Source organism: Leuciscus leuciscus (genome assembly GCF_965113295.1).
Source record: "Leuciscus leuciscus genome assembly, chromosome: 8".
Taxonomy (NCBI): domain Eukaryota; kingdom Metazoa; phylum Chordata; class Actinopteri; order Cypriniformes; family Leuciscidae; genus Leuciscus; species Leuciscus leuciscus.
Window position 1 is genome coordinate 43,360,607 of NC_138732.1, and position 21,839 is coordinate 43,382,445.

Sequence of the window (21,839 nt, forward strand, 5' to 3'; positions counted from 1 at the left end):
TTTAAACGAACAAGAATTTAAGAACAATCACACCAGGATATAATATATATATTTTAAAAAGTGTTAGCCCACAGATACATTTATGAGGGTTTATTTAATTTATTGCAATCAACAAATGATAATAATTAGTAAAAGCCACAGTTTTAAAGCTTCGCAAGGTGCAATTTATACGGCGAGTTGAAGTTTGCTGTAGCTACTGTATATAGGCCTACACGAAGTGAATGCCAGCAATCATTCAGTCAGTGACGAATTAATAAAAACATTATGAATTTAACAAAATGATACACAATTGTAGTTTAAGTTCGCGCTGAAACTATATTTACCTTTTTTTAAATAATCCATTAAACCTGCTGAGAAACGAGGAGCGTGAACTAGAATGAGCAGTTCCACGCGCATGCCCGGGAAACTCATGAATATTCATGTAGGCTCCGCCCACTGCCTCTACAGATGCACAACTCACTTTTGCCCCACATTTCACGGTGCACTTGGTGCAAAAGGGATAGCGCATGAAACTTGTCACTTGAAAGCGAAAAACAGTGTTTGAGATTGGTCGCAGCAGATTCAAGCAGCTGTAGTTATGTACTTGTGTTTGTGCTAGAAAAATATACAAGACATTTGTGAGAAAATATTCTACAAGTGTGCAACTCTCATTGGATGAATTCACATACTGATTTGCAGATGAGCAAAATTTCTCCGTGACTTCACATTTTCTGATGCGGGGTGTAAATGCGTTTTGCACCATATTCACTGCAGCAACTGTAGCAAACATGTGAGCGTATGAGTTTCTTAATTTGTGATTTGTAGAATAGGATTTGTGCTCCTGCAATGAAGAATTTGAGAAGGTGTGACTGTTGTGTTGTGTTTGTGGAAGATAAAAAAAAGTCTACAAGTTTGCAACTCTTAAAACATTTCTCTCTGTTCAATCACTGTCTGTTGTTGCATTGAGACTCTGGTAGGGCTTTATTTTGAAATTCTCGTCAGCAAAAAAAGACTTCAGATTTACTGATACACATGTGTGGCTATTCTCTACAACTACAAATTCCACAGGCGTTCAGTAGTTTTGCACCAAAAATACCTCCATACTCACTCTGTCTGTCCATCAACATAACCTGAATGTTATGTTATGAATGTGTTTAATCTTAATAAAAACATTTGTATTCTGCCTTTCAGCTGATAAGAGTTCTTTGTTCTTTAGTCCCTTCCAGAAAACACCATCACATCACAGTGTGACAGAACATGTCTTTATTTTACATGTCATTTAAACTCATCATCACTGAGCCCAGAGGCAGCGGCATCATGCAGAGCACTATTATAACTATAAGTCCAACTATAATCCAACTAAATAAACAATGAACAAATAAAATATAAAACAACATGAAATTAGTTAACTGACAGTCTTATATATTAAGAATATAGTAAACCAAAAACGTTCATATTTTAGAAAGGATGTTGATTAAAACAACCACAAGCTGATCAATTCTGTTAAATTGAAAGTTTATTGTACCGAATTATCCATTTGTTTTCTGCCAGGGAACACATGGAACGAATCACTGCTCCACATTGTGATTGACAGCCGTCACAGCCTACTAGTGGCCGGGTTTACTCCTTTCCTTTCAACCATTGGATAGGATTTAGAAACGGCTGTTGTGTTTGTACTTCTGATGAAGTGCTGGTAAATATAGGTGAAGAACTACGCCTCAACAAGAATAAATAAAATGCTTTCTTAAAAAGGCAAAAGAACGCATGCACGTTTTCTTAATAAGATCATTAAAAACCAACAGACTGATGAAAATGCGGGACTTTTTCTCAATATGCGACGTGTGGGACAAGGCAAAGCGGGACGGGTCAGGGAGGATGTCCTCCTGTCATGAGTTTATGATGATAGATCATGTGCTGTGTTTTTGTCTCAGCCGTTCTATTGTTTTCATTTGTTGATTGATTCACTGAACACACGTCTCTTTCTCTTTCTCTTTCTCTTTCTCTTTCTCTTTCTCTTTCTCTTTCTCTTTCTCTTTCTCTTTCTCTTTCTCTTTCTCTCAGAGATCCAGACAACCACAAGAAGTTAAAACATGTAAGTCAAATCTGCAGTGAGATTGGTTTTAAAGAAATTACTTACTATTTTTACAGCAAGGAAGGATGAATTAAATTGATCAAAAGTGACAGAATTATTAATGTAGTTGTTCATTACTGCAGACAGTGTGTGAGGTTGTGTGTGTGTGTTGTCCAGGTTCTGAACACTCTCTACTGGCTGGGTCGAGTGGCCAACACCAGCGCCTCGTACAGCGGGCCCACACTGGCCCTGCAGGAGTTTGAGGGACTGCGCTCGCTGATGACAACGGTACACACACACACACACACACACACACACACACACACACACACACACACACACACACACACACACACACACACACACACACACACACACACAGCAGGAGTGATCACCTGATCAATGTCAGGTCGTCATGAATCCTCAATCTAGAGAGCAGAGTCTGAGTGTCGGACTCTTTTACTCTGACGAGTTACTCCCACCATCATTTATTCCTGATTTTTGCATCCAAAACATTATATTTGTGGCATTGTGTGTAGTTTTGTAGTGGGATGAGCAACAGTAAGGGTACAGTGACCTGTAAATATACGTAATTATTACTGAAAATAGGCAGAAATGTGTTTCACACTAATACTTGCACACTGTACATCTGAAATGCATTTGACCGTTTATTATAATATTGTCTCTATTGCTTTTGCCATTTACAGCTTAAAATAGTGCTACATTCCAGAAGTACATATACAATGAATATTAATGTACTGGTGAAATCAGGCATTATGAGCACGATCAAATATCCACATGTTTAGCAGTTTAATACAGCGGTTTTACAGTAAACTAGGGCTCTGTGGAAGAGCTTGGAGAAAAACTGTGTAACAACATTACTGAAAAATACATGTTTAAAATAAAACTGCAGATGTGTGTGTGTTCGGCTGCCACTGACTGCAGATGTGTGTTCGGCTGCCACTGACTGCAGATGTGTGTTCGGCTGCCAGTGTGTTCGGCTGCCGCTGACTGCAGATGTGTGTTCGGCTGCCGCTGACTGCAGATGTGTGTTCGGCTGCCGCTGACTGCAGATGTGTGTTCGGCTGCCGCTGACTGCAGATGTGTGTTCGGCTGCCGCTGACTGCAGATGTGTGTTCGGCTGCCGCTGGCTGCAGATGTGTGTTCGGCTGCCGCTGGCTGCAGATGTGTGTTCGGCTGCCACTGACTGCAGATGTGTGTTCGGCTGCCACTGACTGCAGATGTGTGTTCGGCTGACTGCAGATGTGTGTTCGGCTGCCGCTGACTGCAGATGTGTGTTCGGCTGCCGCTGGCTGCAGATGTGTGTTCGGCTGACACTGACTGCAGATGTGTGTTCGGCTGCCACTGACTGCAGATGTGTGTTCGGCTGCCACTGACTGCAGATGTGTGTTCGGCTGCCGCTGATTGCAGATGTGTGTTCGGCTGCCACTGATTGCAGATGTGTGTTCGGCTGCCACTGACTGCAGATGTGTGTTCGGCTGCCGCTGATTGCAGATGTGTGTTCGGCTGCCACTGATTGCAGATGTGTGTTGGGCTGCCACTGACTGCAGATGTGTGTTCGGCTGCCGCTGATTGCAGATGTGTGTTCGGCTGCCACTGATTGCAGATGTGTGTTCGGCTGCCACTGACTGCAGATGTGTGTTCGGCTGCCGCTGATTGCAGATGTGTGTTCGGCTGCCTCTGACTGCAGATGTGTGTTGGGCTGCCACTGACTGCAGATGTGTGTTCGGCTGCCACTGATTGCAGATGTGTGTTGGGCTGCCACTGATTGCAGATGTGTGTTCGGCTGCCTCTGACTGCAGATGTGTGTTCGGCTGCCTCTGACTGCAGATGTGTGTTCGGCTGACACTGACTGCAGATGTGTGTTCGGCTGGCTGCAGATGTGTGTTCGGCTGCCGCTGACTGCAGATGTGTGTTCGGCTGCCACTGATTGCAGATGTGTGTTCGGCTGCCACTGACTGCAGATGTGTGTTCGGCTGCCACTGACTGCAGATGTGTGTTCGGCTGACACTGACTGCAGATGTGTGTTCGGCTGCCTCTGACTGCAGATGTGTGTTCGGCTGCCTCTGACTGCAGATGTGTGTTCGGCTGACACTGACTGCAGATGTGTGTTCGGCTGGCTGCAGATGTGTGTTCGGCTGCCGCTGACTGCAGATGTGTGTTGGGCTGCCACTGATTGCAGATGTGTGTTCGGCTGCCACTGATTGCAGATGTGTGTTCGGCTGCCACTGACTGCAGATGTGTGTTCGGCTGCCACTGACTGCAGATGTGTGTTCGGCTGCCGCTGACTGCAGATGTGTGTTCGGCTGCCACTGATTGCAGATGTGTGTTCGGCTGCCACTGACTGCAGATGTGTGTTCGGCTGCCACTGACTGCAGATGTGTGTTCGGCTGCCGCTGACTGCAGATGTGTGTTCGGCTGCCACTGACTGCAGATGTGTGTTCGGCTGCCTCTGACTGCAGATGTGTGTTCGTCTGCCGCTGACTGCAGATGTGTGTTCGGCTGCCGCTGACTGCAGATGTGTGTTCGGCTGCCGCTGACTGCAGATGTGTGTGTGTTCGTCTGCCACTGACTGCAGATGTGTGTGTGTTCGTCTGCCACTGACTGCAGATGTGTGTGTGTTCGTCTGCCACTGACTGCAGATGTGTGTTCGTCTGCCACTGACTGCAGATGTGTGTTCGGCTGCCACTGACTGCAGATGTGTGTGTGTTCGTCTGCCACTGACTGCAGATGTGTGTGTGTTCGGCTGCCACAGATGTGTGTTCGGCTGCCACTGACTGCAGATGTGTGTTCGGCTACCTCTGACTGCAGATGTGTGTTCGGCTGCCTCTGACTGCAGATGTGTGTTCGGCTGGCTGCAGATGTGTGTTCGGCTGCCACTGACTGCAGATGTGTGTTCGGCTGCCTCTGACTGCAGATGTGTGTTCGGCTGCCTCTGACTGCAGATGTGTGTTCGGCTGCCTCTGACTGCAGATGTGTGTTCGGCTGCCTCTGACTGCAGATGTGTGTTCGGCTGCCTCTGACTGCAGATGTGTGTTCGGCTGCCTCTGACTGCAGATGTGTGTTCGGCTGCCTCTGACTGCAGATGTGTGTTCGGCTGACACTGGCTGCAAATGTGTGTTCGGCTGCCGCTGACTGCAGATGTGTGTTGGGCTGCCACTGATTGCAGATGTGTGTTCGGCTGCCACTGATTGCAGATGTGTGTTTGGCTGACACTGACTGCAGATGTGTGTTCAGCTGCCACTGACTGCAGATGTGTGTGTGTTCGGCTGACTGCAGATGTGTGTTTGGCTGCCACTGACTGCAGATGTGTGTGTGTTCGGCTGACTGCAGATGTGTGTTCGGCTGACACTGATTGCAGATGTGTGTTCGGCTGCCACTGATTGCAGATGTGTGTGTGTTCGGCTGATTGCAGATGTGTGTTCGGCTGCCACTGATTGCAGATGTGTGTTCGGCTGCCTCTGACTGCAGATGTGTGTTCGGCTGACACTGACTGCAGATGTGTGTTCGGCTGCCACTGATTGCAGATGTGTGTGTGTTCGGCTGACTGCAGATGTGTGTTCGGCTGCCACTGACTGCAGATGTGTGTTCGGCTGCCTCTGACTGCAGATGTGTGTTCGGCTGACACTGATTGCAGATGTGTGTGTGTTCGGCTGACTGCAGATGTGTGTTCGGCTGCCACTGATTGCAGATGTGTGTTCGGCTGCCTCTGACTGCAGATGTGTGTTCGGCTGACACTGACTGCAGATGTGTGTTCGGCTGGCTGCAGATGTGTGTTTGGCTGCCGCTGACTGCAGATGTGTGTTGGGCTGCCACTGATTGCAGATATGTGTTCGGCTGCCACTGATTGCAGATGTGTGTTTGGCTGACACTGACTGCAGATGTGTGTTCAGCTGCCACTGACTGCAGATGTGTGTGTGTTCGGCTGACTGCAGATGTGTGTTTGGCTGCCACTGACTGCAGATGTGTGTGTGTTCGGCTGACTGCAGATGTGTGTTCGGCTGACACTGACTGCAGATGTGTGTTGGGCTGCCACTGACTGCAGATGTGTGTTCAGCTGCCACTGACTGCAGATGTGTGTGTGTTCGGCTGACTGCAGATGTGTGTTCGGCTGCCACTGACTGCAGATGTGTGTGTGTTCGGCTGACTGCAGATGTGTGTTCGGCTGCCACTGATTGCAGATGTGTGTTCGGCTGCCACTGATTGCAGATGTGTGTTCGGCTGCCGCTGACTGCAGATGTGTGTTCGGCTGCCGCTGACTGCAGATGTGTGTTCGGCTGCCGCTGACTGCAGATGTGTGTTCGGCTGACACTGACTGCAGAGGTGTGTTCGGCTGCCACTGACTGCAGATGTGTGTTCGGCTGCCGCTGACTGCAGATGTGTGTTCGGCTGCCACTGACTGCAGAGGTGTGTGTGTTCGGCTGCCGCTGACTGCAGATATGTGTTCGGCTGCCACTGATTGCAGATGTGTGTTCGGCTGGCTGCAGATGTGTGTTCGGCTGCCACTGACTGCAGATGTGTGTTCGGCTGCCACTGACTGCAGATGTGTGTGTGTTCGGCTGCTACTGATTGCAGATGTGTGTTCGGCTGCCGCTGACTGCAGATGTGTGTTCGGCTGCCACTGATTGCAGATGTGTGTTCGGCTGCCACTGATTACAGATGTGTGTTCGGCTGCCACTGACTGCAGATGTGTGTGTGTTCGGCTGCCACTGACTGCAGATATGTGTTCGGCTGACACTGACTGCAGATGTGTGTTCGGCTGCCTCTGACTGCAGATGTGTGTTCGGCTGGCTGCAGATATGTGTTCGGCTGCCACTAACTGCAGATGTGTGTTCGGCTGCCTCTGACTGCAGATATGTGTTCGGCTGACACTGACTGCAGATGTGTGTTCGGCTGCCTCTGACTGCAGATGTGTGTTCGGCTGCCTCTGACTGCAGATGTGTGTTCGGCTGCCACTGATTGCAGATGTGTGTTCGGCTGCCTCTGACTGCAGATGTGTGTTCGGCTGACACTGACTGCAGATGTGTGTTCGGCTGGCTGCAGATGTGTGTTCGGCTGCCACTGACTGCAGATGTGTGTTCGGCTGCCGCTGACTGCAGATGTGTGTTGGGCTGCCGCTGACTGCAGATGTGTGTTGGGCTGCCACTGACTGCAGATGTGTGTTCGGCTGCCACTGACTGCAGATGTGTGTTCGGCTGCCGCTGACTGCAGATGTGTGTTCGGCTACCTCTGACTGCAGATGTGTGTTCGGCTGACACTGACTGCAGATGTGTGTTCGGCTGGCTGCAGATGTGTGTTCGGCTGCCGCTGACTGCAGATGTGTGTTGGGCTGCCACTGATTGCAGATGTGTGTTCGGCTGCCACTGACTGCAGATGTGTGTTCGGCTGCCACTGACTGCAGATGTGTGTTCGGCTGACACTGACTGCAGATGTGTGTTCGGCTGCCTCTGACTGCAGATGTGTGTTCGGCTGCCACTGACTGCAGATGTGTGTTCGGCTGACACTGACTGCAGATGTGTGTTCGGCTGGCCGCAGATGTGTGTTCGGCTGCCGCTGACTGCAGATGTGTGTTGGGCTGCCACTGATTGCAGATGTGTGTTCGGCTGCCACTGACTGCAGATGTGTGTTCGGCTGACACTGACTGCAGATGTGTGTTCGCTGCCGCTGACTGCAGATGTGTGTTCGGCTGCCACTGACTGCAGATGTGTGTTCGGCTGCCTCTGACTGCAGATGTGTGTTCGGCTGCCGCTGACTGCAGATGTGTGTTCGGCTGCCGCTGACTGCAGATGTGTGTTCGGCTGCCGCTGACTGCAGATGTGTGTGTGTTCGTCTGCCACTGACTGCAGATGTGTGTTCGGCTGCCGCTGACTGCAGATGTGTGTGTGTTCGTCTGCCACTGACTGCAGATGTGTGTTCGTCTGCCACTGACTGCAGATGTGTGTTCGGCTGCCACTGACTGCAGATGTGTGTGTGTTCGTCTGCCACTGACTGCAGATATGTGTTCGGCTGCCGCTGACTGCAGATGTGTGTGTGTTCGGCTGCCACTGATTGCAGATGTGTGTTCGGCTGCCACTGACTGCAGATGTGTGTTCGGCTACCTCTGACTGCAGATGTGTGTTCGGCTGCCTCTGACTGCAGATGTGTGTTCGGCTGGCTGCAGATGTGTGTTCGGCTGCCACTGACTGCAGATGTGTGTTCGGCTGCCTCTGACTGCAGATGTGTGTTCGGCTGCCTCTGACTGCAGATGTGTGTTCGGCTGCCTCTGACTGCAGATGTGTGTTCGGCTGACACTGACTGCAGATGTGTGTTCGGCTGGCTGCAGATGTGTGTTCGGCTGCCGCTGACTGCAGATGTGTGTTGGGCTGCCACTGATTGCAGATGTGTGTTGGGCTGCCACTGATTGCAGATGTGTGTTTGGCTGACACTGACTGCAGATGTGTGTTCAGCTGCCACTGACTGCAGATGTGTGTGTGTTCGGCTGACTGCAGATGTGTGTTCGGCTGCCACTGATTGCAGATGTGTGTTCGGCTGCCACTGATTGCAGATGTGTGTTCGGCTGACACTGACTGCAGATGTGTGTTCAGCTGCCACTGACTGCAGATGTGTGTGTGTTCGGCTGACTGCAGATGTGTGTTCGGCTGCCACTGATTGCAGATGTGTGTTCGGCTGCCACTGATTGCAGATGTTTGTTCGGCTGACACTGACTGCAGATGTGTGTTCGGCTGCCACTGATTGCAGATGTGTGTTCGGCTGCCGCTGACTGCAGATGTGTGTTCGGCTGACACTGACTGCAGATGTGTGTGTGTGTTCGGCTGCCGCTGACTGCAGATGTGTGTTCGGCTGCCACTGACTGCAGATGTGTGTTCGGCTGCCACTGATTGCAGATGTGTGTTCGGCTGCCACTAACTGCAGATGTTTGTTCGGTTGACACTGACTGCAGATGTGTGTTCGGCTGACACTGATTGCAGATGTGTGTTCGGCTGCCACTGACTGCAGATGTGTGTTCGGCTGCCACTGACTGCAGATGTTTGTTCGGTTGACACTGATTGCAGATGTGTGTTCGGCTGCCACTGACTGCAGATGTGTGTTCGGCTGCCACTGACTGCAGATGTGTGTTCGGCTGCCACTGACTGCAGATGTGTGTTCGGCTGCCACTGACTGCAGATGTGTGTTCAGCTGCCACTGACTGCAGATGTGTGTTCGGCTGCTTGAGGTTTATTCTGTTTTCCGACTGTACGCTGGTTAGGAATGAAATGGCTTGAATGTATTCACACCTTGTGAGGTAAACTAGACGCTATTGGCTATTTGAAAAGGGGGAGGAGCCGTTCAGTATGCCCCGCCTCTGCTTCCTGTCTCAGTGGAGATTACCTCAAACAACGCTGCGCGCTCCACAGCACTTCAGTGGAGCTTTGAGCATGTGTGTATAGAGCAAGCCTGATGTGGGCCTGACTCTGAGTTCGTGAGAAACACACTCCACCTCTGTCCATCACTCCTGAGGTCATTTCTGGAAGAGGGTGTTTCTGCAGACCACTGGACTCTTCTGCAGATCTCCAGGGAATACAGTGATCTCACACACACACATCAGCGGGACAGATCACCATCTGCTGTTCTGGGCAGTAGACAATCGTAAAAATAAAATAAAAATACCTGAAATGGACCTGGAGATGAAGCTCGCTCTTGTCTAGAGGCTTTTGTTTTTCTAGAGTTGTGTCGAACAAAGACGTTATTATCACACTGATCCGAACAGCAGCTCGTGCCACAGCCCATGATGTCACCGGACTGACATGTGTTATTCTAGCATGTGTTCTGTCCTCGCATGAAAGTGTTTCTCCATCTGGTCACACACACTGATCTGGGTTCAGTCAGGACTCTGTGTTTCGGTGACACAGCACAGCTGACTCGATCTGTTGATCAGAAAACCGCACTCTGAGCGCCAGCGCCTGTCCATCACGGCTGAACCGTTATATAAACCATCCAGGAGGAACTGTCTCGCGCTCTCTCGTATTCAGTACGTGATTAACTCATGACTGCTAAAAACTACATTCTATATAGTATGAATGTGTGTTGTATGAATGTAATCCAGACGTCCTACATTCACTATGCATCATGTGACCATCGTCAGTTATGGTGTCTCACTGTCATTGGTAAAGCCTCTCCCGTGGCCCCATGGGATAGTACAGTGCTCACCTGTATTATAATATAGTACCGTGATTTCAGACATACTTCTTTAGTCACATACTGTTTTCCGTCTGCTGTATAGTAGGGAAGTATGTGATGTCGGACACAGCCTTATAGTGGGATTTTGATTCATCAAGTGACTGGAATCTTTTAAATCCATTCGAAAAATTATTTGTTCATCAAGTAATTTAGTGACTGTTTCTATACATTATAATGTCAGTATCTTTGTGTCTATTATAAGTCACTGAATCATTCACTCCGCAGATTCATTCAAAAACACTGAGGGCCCTATCTTGCACCCAGCGCAATTGACTTTGTACACCGACGCATGTATCATTCCTATTTTGCACCTGACACACAGCAGACTTTTCCCTCCACAGACGCACGTCGGTAAACTACCAAATGCATTTGCTCTCCCGGGGGCGGTTCAGCGCAAAGAGGAGGCGTGTTCCAGCGCAAACGTTCCCTGGTGCTATTTTGCAGGTTTAGAAAACAATTCCGCCACTGACCAGGAGAAACCTAGTCTAAAGTCAGTGGCGCGTTGCGCATGTTATTCAGATGCTATTTTAAGGGCGCATGCTTGGCCATAATCAATGTAGCGTGTGCACAACACACACACACTTTGATTCTCTCATCTACACAGAAGCAGCAGTTTTCATTTTTGCAAATCATACATTATTACGATAGATAGATAGATAGATAGATAGATAGATAGATAGATAGATAGATAGATAGATAGATAGATAGATAGATAGATAGACAATTTATTATAAAAGCATAAATCTAGCTTACACATTTACCCAAATTATCATACGCCTGTTTAACCGAAGCTGATCTGGGTGTGTTTCTCCATCCCCAATGTCACTTCTCTGTGTTTTCCGGCCCTGACGAGAACGTCGGTCTCCTCGGCTGTGAACCGCTCCTGGCGTGCGTCTGGCAAATCCGCCGTTATAATAGCAACCCGCCATGGAACAAGCGCGCCTGCTCTTAAAGGGAATGTGAGATGTCGCTCTGATTGATTTATTTCACGTTACGCCCAAACCACACCTATGAGTATGTGACCAACACATTTTAGATTTGCGTCGGGCGCAAGAGTCATTTATCCCGCCGGTATAATAGCAACAGCGCCGAGATCTGCCCACAAAGTTACTTGCGTTTCGCGTTTGATACTTGCATTTCAGATCGTTAAAATAGGGCCCTGATTGTCTTTTAGGAAAATCTCCATACATTCAATACATTCAAAGGAGCCATTCATAACAGAAACACTTTTTTAGATTTACTCATTAATTCATACATAATTCATTACTAAACAATTAAACATATACTGTATATATATTGTCACTTTTATCTGGACTCGTTCATCTTTGGTTTCACTTTCACAGACTTTCAGTTTGTTTTCATCAATCACATGTTTCTTTGTATTTGTTTCCCGCCACTCATCTGTTGCTATGGTCACTCGTCTGTTGCTATGGTCACTAATCTGTTGCTATGGTCACTAATCATTCACCGCAGCTGCACATCATTCAGTTTGTTTAGTTCATTTAGTTTGTTACCTGTGTGTTAGTTCTTCTGTGTATTAGTTCCTATGTGTCTTTAGTTTCTCTGTGGTCAGTCTTTAGTTGTCGGATGATGTTCATGTACTCATGTATGTGTGTGTATTACACTGTTACGCCTTATGGATTAAACCTCGTTTATATTTTGATTCTGCCTTCATTTGTCTTCATCTTCATCTAGTAATACACACACACACACACACACACACACACACACACACATATATATATATATATATATATATATATATATATATACACACACATACTCACCCTCATGCCGTTCCACACCCGTATTTTTTGGGGTATCTTTTATTTGATTTATTTGATTACTGATTACCATTTACTTATGGATTTTTTTAATAACATTTTATATTCGTATTGTATATTTGAATGTACTTCACGTTTATGAATGCTTTTCTTTTGTATTGTTGTATTTCTCTTTTGAATTTTTCCTCATTTTTGTAAAGCGCTTTGAGATGTAACTTTTAAAGGCGCTATAGAAAATAAAGTTAAGAAACTTGAAATGAAGTCTGAGAGATTTCTGTCCCTCCATTGACAGTCCATGCAACTTCCACTGTGTGTCTTCAAACAGTTCATAAAGAGATCGTAAAGCTAATTCATATGATCTGAGTGGTTTAGTCCAAATTTTCTGAAGAGATTCAATCGCTTTATATGACTGAAGGCTTTTATTCACATATAAACATTGAACAGCGAATATAAACAGAAGCTCAACTGCACATCCCTCATTGGCTGAAGCTCAATCTCATACCAAACATGTTTGTTTCTGTTCACAATCAAAACCCCACGTGTAGAGACCTCAGATTGCAAACCCGTGATGTTGTGTGTGTGTGTGTGTGTGTCAGGAAGCAGAGGAGTTGGCCAGCCCGAAGCGCAGCGTCAGGGACAGTGGTTACATCGACTGCTGTGAGTCGGAGCGCAGCAACTCTCTCTCCCCGCCGAGACACACACGAGACGACTCGTTCGACAGCCTGGACTCCATCGGCTCTCGCTCCCGCCACACCCCCTCGCCCGACGGCCTGCTCGCCCTCGGCTGCAGTGATGGTAAGCCTCACGCTCACACACACCCCCAGCCTCACGCTCACACACACCCCCAGCCTCATGCTCACACACACCCCCAGCCTCACGCTCACACACACCCCCTCGCCCTCGGCTGCAGCGATGGTAAGCCTCACGCCAGTGGCTAATCTATGGTGTCAAGCTATACATGTCCACCAGTGAAGATCCTGGAGTATTAGGGTTGTGTGAAAGCAGTAGTTGTTCCTCTAATCTCCAGCTTGTTAGAAAGATCAGCTGACCCGATCTTGAGCCCTGTCCCCTTCTTGAGTCTTGTTACGCCATACAATGTGCAAGAAATGTGGAGTATTTTAGAACAGTCAGTATTTGTCTACATGTCAGAGAGGGTGTGATAGGCTTATTTTTATTATTTAAAATGATTGGCAACACTTTACATGAGTTGCACACGCAGCTCAACCTAATTTTAACCTTGATTTTGTGAAGTGATGCCAGGGCTTTGTTTGCGCAAAAAAAACAACATAATTTACTAGTTTATTCACAAAATATTACAAAATAATAGGTTAAACCACTGATGTCACATGGATTACTTTAATGATGTCTTTACTGCCTTTCTGGGGCTTGACAGTGGTAGTTGCGTAGCTTGTCAATGGAGGGACAGAAAGCTCTCAGATTTCATTAGATATATCAGATTTCATATCAGATTAACGAAAGTATTACGGGTTTGGAGCGACACGACATAATTGATAAATAATGCCTCTCAGTCTATTCGTGTGGTCCACTAGAAGTGTGTTTGTGTCTGTATTTCCACATGTTCTTCTTCTCTTTCTGTTCTCGGGATGTTTCCGGGCCTTTAGTCAGCTGGTGTGTCTCTGTTTCTCAAGCTCCGCTACGGTGTCAAAAACAATCCGCTCACGTTACTATTGCCTTTGTTGAATGCTGTAACTCCAGTCAGATTATAAGGCATTATAATCATGTTTTTATGAAAATAGATAATTATAAACTAGCTAGACTAGATGGCTAAACTCTCTCAAAAATTACAGCTAGCCATCTAAATATTAGCGCAAGAGTTCTTTCAATTAGCTATTCCGCTAATATGTTGTTTCATGCATAAATAGCATATTTGTGTATAATGCTATTTATGCATGAAACTTAATATTAGCAAAATAGCTCATCGCTGTGTGTGCAACTGATGTGATGTCAGGGCGGGGGGCGGGGCTTATGGCTGTGCTCCGCCCACGAGGAGGGGCCACGTTTCAAATGTTGTGTTTACAAACAGTTACTGTAATTACTGTACTGTACTGAAAACAGATCAATCTGGTTTTCAAGTGAACGCTATGTAATGCTTTATTCATATGTGTGATTGACCGAGGCTGATACTGCACTTCACACAGATGTGTGTGTGTGTGTGTGTGTGTGTGTGTGTGAACAGAGGAGAGTGCTGGAGAAAAGAGAACAAGACAGAGCTTCGTAATTACGAGACAGAGCATCTGCCCACACAGTGATTAGATGAGTAGCTGAGTAGTGTCGACTGCTGCTAATGCTCTGCTTTGCTGTCTCATGAATATTAACTCAGTTAAGTGAGCTGTTCTATCAACATTGCTTTTATAGCTGCTCTGTACTGCTCTACATTTTATATTTCTTTTAAAGAGTTTTAGGAGAAACATCTGCGATAAAATTGTTGGGAAAAGCCTTACGCCTGTGAAAATCTCCTTTCCCTGCAGTACCATCATGTGTGGATGCCATACAGTATGTGTTTACTGCTCGTGTGACGAGTTGTGTGATGTGACATGCACCATCAGTCATCATCTTGACTGGTGTGTGTTTAACGCTGAGCCACAGACGCTGGCGAACAGACATGTGCAGAGCAGCTGGCCTGGCAATGTGGAGTGGAAGATCAATGTTGATCCAGGTGCTCCTCAAAACAGCTTTTAACTCCGGCAAATCAGCTTTATAAAGACTAAAGGACTTCGAGACAGTAATCTACTTAAACATCAGGTCCTCAAAATATTCTGCATCAGTCCTCTCAGATGCAGCCACAGGCTAAAGTGGTTTTATACAGCCGTTTGCTCACACTCCTGGGTGCTTGACATAATGTTTGGAGTGGCAGACACTGGAAAGCCTCAGAGGCACCAACACCAAAGAATGTTCTCTGATCCTCTGTCAGAGCTTCTGACTCTACTGTAAGTTCACTTTTCTATTTGTATTTAACCACTGAAATCATTAAAACCACCAGCCTAATATCGCGTAGATCCCCTCGTGCCGCCAAAACAGCGCTGACCCGTCTAGGCATGGACTCTACAAGACCTCTGGACGTGTCCTCTGGTTTCTGCAGATCCTTTAATACCTTCAGGTTGTGAGGTGGTGTTGGTCCAGCACATCCCACAGATCTGGGCAACACCTTGAACTCTTCATCATGTTCCTCCAACCGTTCCTGATCACTGTGTTCAGAGTGGCAGGTGCATTATCCTGCTGAAAGAGCTTCCTCCAGTTGTACATGTTGTAGGAGCTTTGGGCGGTGGACGGGGTCATCATGGGCTCTCAGAAAACAGCGACACACTGTGTGTTCTGACATCTTTCTATCATGGAGTTTTTCAGTAATAGTTACAGTATCTGTTCTGTTCTTCGCTCCCCACGTGCATCAGTGAACCTTGGGACCCTGACGCCGGTTCACTGGCTGTTTTTAGTTCATCCCTGACTAGATTTTTGGCATTTCTGGTCAAAATGTGTGTTTCTTGCCTGTGCATTCAATGCCCGAAACCAAAGAAATACCAAAACCAAAATTGACATTTTTCATTTAGCCAAAAACCAAAAATAAAGTGTAAGTGTAATTGAGTTATTTATGCTGTCCAGGATGTTCGTGATTGCTAAATCAGTCCAGTTATAGTACTTTAGCATTAGCCGCCTCACTATATTTCAGGCAAACATACTTTACATATTGCTGTAGCCAAACCTTTGGTCACGGTGAAGTGCGTCCACACTGCTGACATTGTGTGCATGAATAGACTTTGGCCATGAGGATACGGTTGTCAGTCCTGTATTTGAGTCCGGTTATGGTTATGTTCACACACAGTCCAGATATTAATGGAGTGACAACCACATTCTATAACTGAACTCACACCTGTACATTTGCAGAACTCACAATCGCATTCTCAGAAAACCCGGACTGTGGGAACGGATCCGACTGGATCGTGTTCTGCGCTGCAAACGTGTGTCTACTGTGTGTTGTGTTACAGTAACTTCCAGCGACAAAGATATGAGCTGTGTGTTGTCCGAAGGGTTAGGGTTAGATGATTACATAGCACGAGCAAAACTCTCAACTCCCGTTTACAAGCTATTTTCATTATTTTGATGATTCGCTAAGAAGTGTTGTGGCCATTCGTCACATACCCCAATGCACAGCACAAATGATGAACTCACATCCAGGTTTGTTACTGCCCGTTTACGTCAAATGCAAAACACATTTCTATGGACGTGTTTCCGCTGTAACTGGTTTTGCCTGAACTGCCGTCGCATTGTTCGCTCCATCTCTCGGTGAAGAGACAGAGCAGAGACTGTGCAGTGAGTTGTGTTGACAGAGTTCAGCAATTCAGAATGAAGGGAAAACTTCAGATTAATGTCACAAAGTAAGTGTGAACAACACACTGCATCCGTGTTCATCCGAGAACAGACACACTTTGGTCAGAGCGGTAATAATGCGATTATAGTTACTACGATTATGAGCTTAATCGCATTAGTTTGATCTAAGTATTCTGTTAACGTGAGGTAAAGATTAATCGCAATATTGCCAAAATCCCATTATAATCCCATTATGGGGAGTATGTAAATGTAGTCATTGACTTGGTCAAAATGCATTAATTAAATGTCACTTTTTCAGTCAATAATTTCGGCACTCCAAAACCATTTCGGCCAAAACTGAAAATATTGTAATATTTTCGGTTGGCATCACTAAAGTAATGTAAAGTAAAGTAATCTGAAGAGGTTTTTCTTGGTTTGATTTGAACCTATAACTTTTGGGGTAAGAGCTGAGCTCTTTAACCACTAACATAGCTCCACCAGCAGAGGACTGTAACACTGCCAGACTCTTCATTACTTCGCTCTGATTGTCCCGCTGCAGGCCGCGGCAGCGACTCGGAGAGCGACGCCCCCCAGAGGAAGATGCCGGACGTGCGCAAGGACGACATGCTGGTGCGGAGAACGTCCTGCAGCGAGCCACGGATCGCCCTTCCTTTCAACCAGTACCTGCCCAATAAGACTAACCAGGGCACGTTCTTGCCCGCGCCGGTGCGCCGCCCGCGCTCAGACCGAGACGACAGCTGCAAAAGCTGGAGTAACACAACCTCACCTGTCGGAGGAGAGAGGCCTTTCAGGTAAGCCTGAGACACTGGTATGTTGATGAAGCGGTTGATTTACCAGTAGGAGTGTTGTTTTCATTTGGACAATGACTCGCTCCTGAAATAAATATTCTGTTTGGGCTCCAAGAGTTTTTGAGACCCTTCCAGCTGACATGTGTAAAGAGTAAAGGGGAATAACTGCTGCGCTCAAGACGAGACTACTTTAGTTGCAGTCGGTCAAAGATCAGGCATTTGGTTTGATTCAAAAACCACTTCTGAGAACAACTTTTGTCAGGGTTTCGCTTCTTTTTATCATTCTGAAACAAATCAGCACATCATTATTCTTTCTTACCATAGATACTGTATGAGTGATGTCATGTTTGGCCTCACATAGTTCAAACTCTCTGTATCTGCACTGAAATCCCAATCCTCTGCGCTTTATAGATAATTAAACAAACACACAAATAAATAGATTAAGCAAAACTCATTTGCCCTCTTTCAGCTGCCAAGATATTTATGTTGTTTCAAGATGGTCTGTCTTCTCTCGAGACACTGTTTGCCAAACTCCACAAAGATCCTTTTACAGCATGCACAAACAGCTGAAATAAAAAACTCATCTTTGTTCATAGCTTGAATGTAACTCGACACCCTTGCCTAATTTAGTATGCGTGGTTCTATGAATATGCAAATGAGCCCCGCCTCCACTCACTCACTCAGCTCAGAGATCCACTGGTTGACGATCACACGTTGATCTGATTGGTTACAAGGTAGTTTGTGACGTCAGAAACACCAGCGATTTCAAAGCGTGTTTTTGAGACTGTCTTTGGTTCACTGCAGTTTTAAGGAGGAAATACTCAGCAATGCTGTCGACTTATGAATTTACACATGGTTTGTCTTAAAGCACATTACAAACACCACAGAGACACATAAACAACATTAAAAACTGGATTTTCACCGACAGGGAGACTTTAGAGGAAGAATGGTTTGTGTAGGGATGCAAGATATTATTGCACGTCATCGGAATCAACCAATAACGGCTTAAAATGTAAACATCGGCATCGCATTGGTTATGCATCTGCAGTAACTCACATGTCCTGAAGGAGTGCTAGAGATATGATTATATCTGCAGTCTGGTCATTCTTGAAGCGAACTTTTGCCTGAATGGTGATTAGATTCACTGTTATGATCTGCGCTGGATTTGGGCAACAGCCTCCCCCGGGTCCTAAAGCCCACCCGGTCAGGAGTTTTATTTCTGTAGGGGGCGCTGTAGGCATACTTGATAGACTAATACAATGAAAAGTAAAATACACATATAACATTAAGATACTTGCGTTTCTGAATACATAAAGCAGCAATCGATGTCATAAAATTGTGAATCTGAATTGATTTAAAGATCAGAAGCTATAGTTTTAAATAATTGTACATACAGTTTTATGAATTAATGTGTAACATTTTTAACGGATTATTTAAACGGATTATTAAAATATCTTGAATTCAAGAAGCTCTAAAAGATTTTCTGAATTTTTACAGCTCTTTTGCAGTAGATAACCTACAAATATTAAATCCACAAATAAAATGTTAAGGTTACAACTGCATCTGTCTGAAAACAAAGCAGCAGCGATTGATTTTATTATTATTGCTTCTAATATTTAAATGTACTCTTATTATAAAAATAACTTTAATAATGTTTTAGTTCTCAAAACTAATGGCTCAGTGAGTTTTCTCAAAACTAACCGAAATGAAAAATATTTTTTTTGAATCCCTGCACAGGAGAGAAAATATATCGGTATCGGGCAAAATGAGATATCGGCAAAAAAACAATATCGCACATTTTTGGGTTTTTTTATTTGTTTGCATTGATTTTGCAGTGCAGATGTTTGAGAGGGTGGCTGATTTGATCCAGATGTGTTGGCTGATCCAGAACAACCATCAGACTGACAGGATCAACACACACACTCCAATATATACTCAAATGCTTATTCACATCAGCTGAAAAAACATCATGCTAATGTATCATTGATAATCTCCTGTAATTGTGTATTCTGTGTAATATGTGTGAATGTTTTCAGTGTGATTTATATCTGTGTCCTTATTTACCATATATTTGTATTTCTGTAGTATGCAGTTCATATACTGACTCCAGCATGTGAATATTCTGCATGCATAAAATATCCAACCAACCTACTGCGTTTGTCATAATGTGCGAGTACGGTATTCCTCAATGACCCGTTTTACCTTTCCATTTAAAGTGTGGTGATTTTTAACATCAGCTGCACAGTATTTACAGCTTATTGACTCTGATTTGATAGTATATATTGCTGATAAATATTTTATGGCCCAAAAACGATAAATGGACAATATTAAAAATGAAACTTTTGTGCTACAGTGTTATTATGTAATTATATGTTGATATATGTTAAAGGCTTTATAAAATGTAAACATGCAAGAGAAATGCGCATGCACAATTGAATCTAAATATCAACTAATACAGTTAAAACATTTCTAACAGAAGAATATGTGTCAGGATACAGTAGAACGAGCTAGATCCCTGCCACTGTATATTGTCACCAAGTGGAAAACACACACAATGTAATTGTTTTTGTTTTCTTTTCTTTTCGTCCCTCCTCTCTGTTGTATAACACTTTCCTCTTCCATCCCCCTCTCCTGTCATGGCATGTTCCTGGTTTGACGTGGTGTGTGTGTGTGTGTGTGTGTGTGTGTGTGCCGTTGTCCTGCTCATGTGTGTTGTTTTTGTGGGTGTGTCACTGTTGTTGTGTGATGTGGTGTTAGTGAAACCCTTTGGTTAGAAGTGTCCTGTGTGGTAACAGGAGGTGATGTTCACTGTGTGGAGTCTCAGACAGAGAGTGACTGTGAACAGCAGAACGACTCTTCCTCTAAAGACCCCGTGTCCATGAATCCACAACTCAGTGACCCTCAGATCAGATCCCCCCTCCACCCCTCTGTACACCCTCTCGATCACGAGCAGAGCCAATCAGAGGAGAGAGACCGACGGGACGCTTTCTGCCAAACTCCTCCAAACCCCCCGGATCCCCTTCAGAACGACTCGCTGGCGTCCATTAATCAGACGGCAGGAAATGACATCAGGTGCCCAGCGACCCTTCACCAAACACTCATGATCACGCATACTATCTGTCCATCTATCTATCTATCTATCTATCTATGGATCTATCTATCTATCTATCTGTCTGTCCGTCCATCCATCCATCCACCAACACACCCATCCATCCATTCATCCAACCACCCATCCATCCATCCATCCATTCATCCAACCACCCATCCATCACATCCACCCATCCATCCATCCATCCACCCACCCACCCATCCATCACATCCACCCATCCATCCATCCATCCATCCATCCACCCATCCATCCATCCATCCACCCACCTACTCACCCACCCATCCATCCATCACATCCACCACATCCACCCACCCACCCATCCATCACATCCATCCATCACATCCATCCATCACATCCATCCATCACATCCATCCATCCATCCATCACATCCATCCATTCATCCAACCACCCATCCATCCATCCATCCATCCATCCACCCACCCACCCATCCATCACATCCATCCATCCATTCATCCAGCCACCCATCCATCCATTCATCCAACCACCCATCCATCCATCACATCCATCCATCACATCCATCCATCCATCCATCCATCCATCCATCCATTCATCCAACCACCCATCCATCCATTCATCCAACCACCCATCCATCCATCCACTCACCGACTCACCCACCCATCCATCCATCACATCCATCCATCCATCACATCCATCCATCACATCCATCCATCCATCCATCCACCCACCCATCCATCCATCCACCCGTCCATCCACCCGTCCATCCATCCATCCATACATCCATCCATCCATCCACCCATCCATCCATCCATTCATCCATCCATCCATCCATACACCCACCCATCCATCCTTCCATCCATCCATCCACCCATCCATCCATCCATCCATACACCCATCCATCCATCCATCCACCCGTCCGTCCGTCCGTCCGTCCGTCCATCCACCCATCCATCCATCCATCCATCCATCCATCCATCCATCCATCCATCCACCCATCCATCCATCCACCTATCCATCCACCCATCCATCCATCCATCCATCCATCCTTCCATCCATACACCCACCAACCCATCCATCCATCCTTCCATCCATCCCATCCATCCATCCATCCATCCTTCCATCCATACACCCACCAACCCATCCACCCATCCACCCATCCACCCATCCATCCATCCATCCATCCACCCATCCACCCGCCCATCCATCCATCCATCCACCCATCCACCCGCCCATCCATCCATCCATCGTCCCACCCAATAAAAGTAGTTGTTGTAATGGTCTGATGGGATCTCTGATCTTATGTTCTCTGTACTGTTTGACAACAAATGCAGCTTCTTTTACTTTGATATCCTTTCAGAAGCAGTCTTTGTGCTCTGTCTGACCGCCAGAGCTTGAGTCCGTCCTCCTGAGAGGAGTCTTGTATTATTTTTGGGATCGGCACTAAAGATCTGAGGGAAAAAATACTTTATTTATGTTCTTTTGCTCATATATTTGGAGCTTGCTTTCGGCTGCTGTTGTAGGACAGGCTGGGCGTTCTTGGCAGATTT

The 21,839-nt window shown here is 46.0% G+C and overlaps 1 protein-coding gene across 1 annotated transcript in view; it reads left to right on the plus strand.

Annotated features, from left to right (window-relative positions):
• Window positions 1-21,839, plus strand: part of limch1b (LIM and calponin homology domains 1b) — a 153,693-nt gene that overhangs the window by 86,849 nt on the left and 45,005 nt on the right. Inside the window, 5 exon segments of the mRNA XM_082177648.1 lie at window positions 2,041-2,071; window positions 2,228-2,338; window positions 12,669-12,867; window positions 16,955-17,207; window positions 19,962-20,276. Coding sequence (XP_082033774.1) covers window positions 2,041-2,071; window positions 2,228-2,338; window positions 12,669-12,867; window positions 16,955-17,207; window positions 19,962-20,276 — 909 coding nt within the window.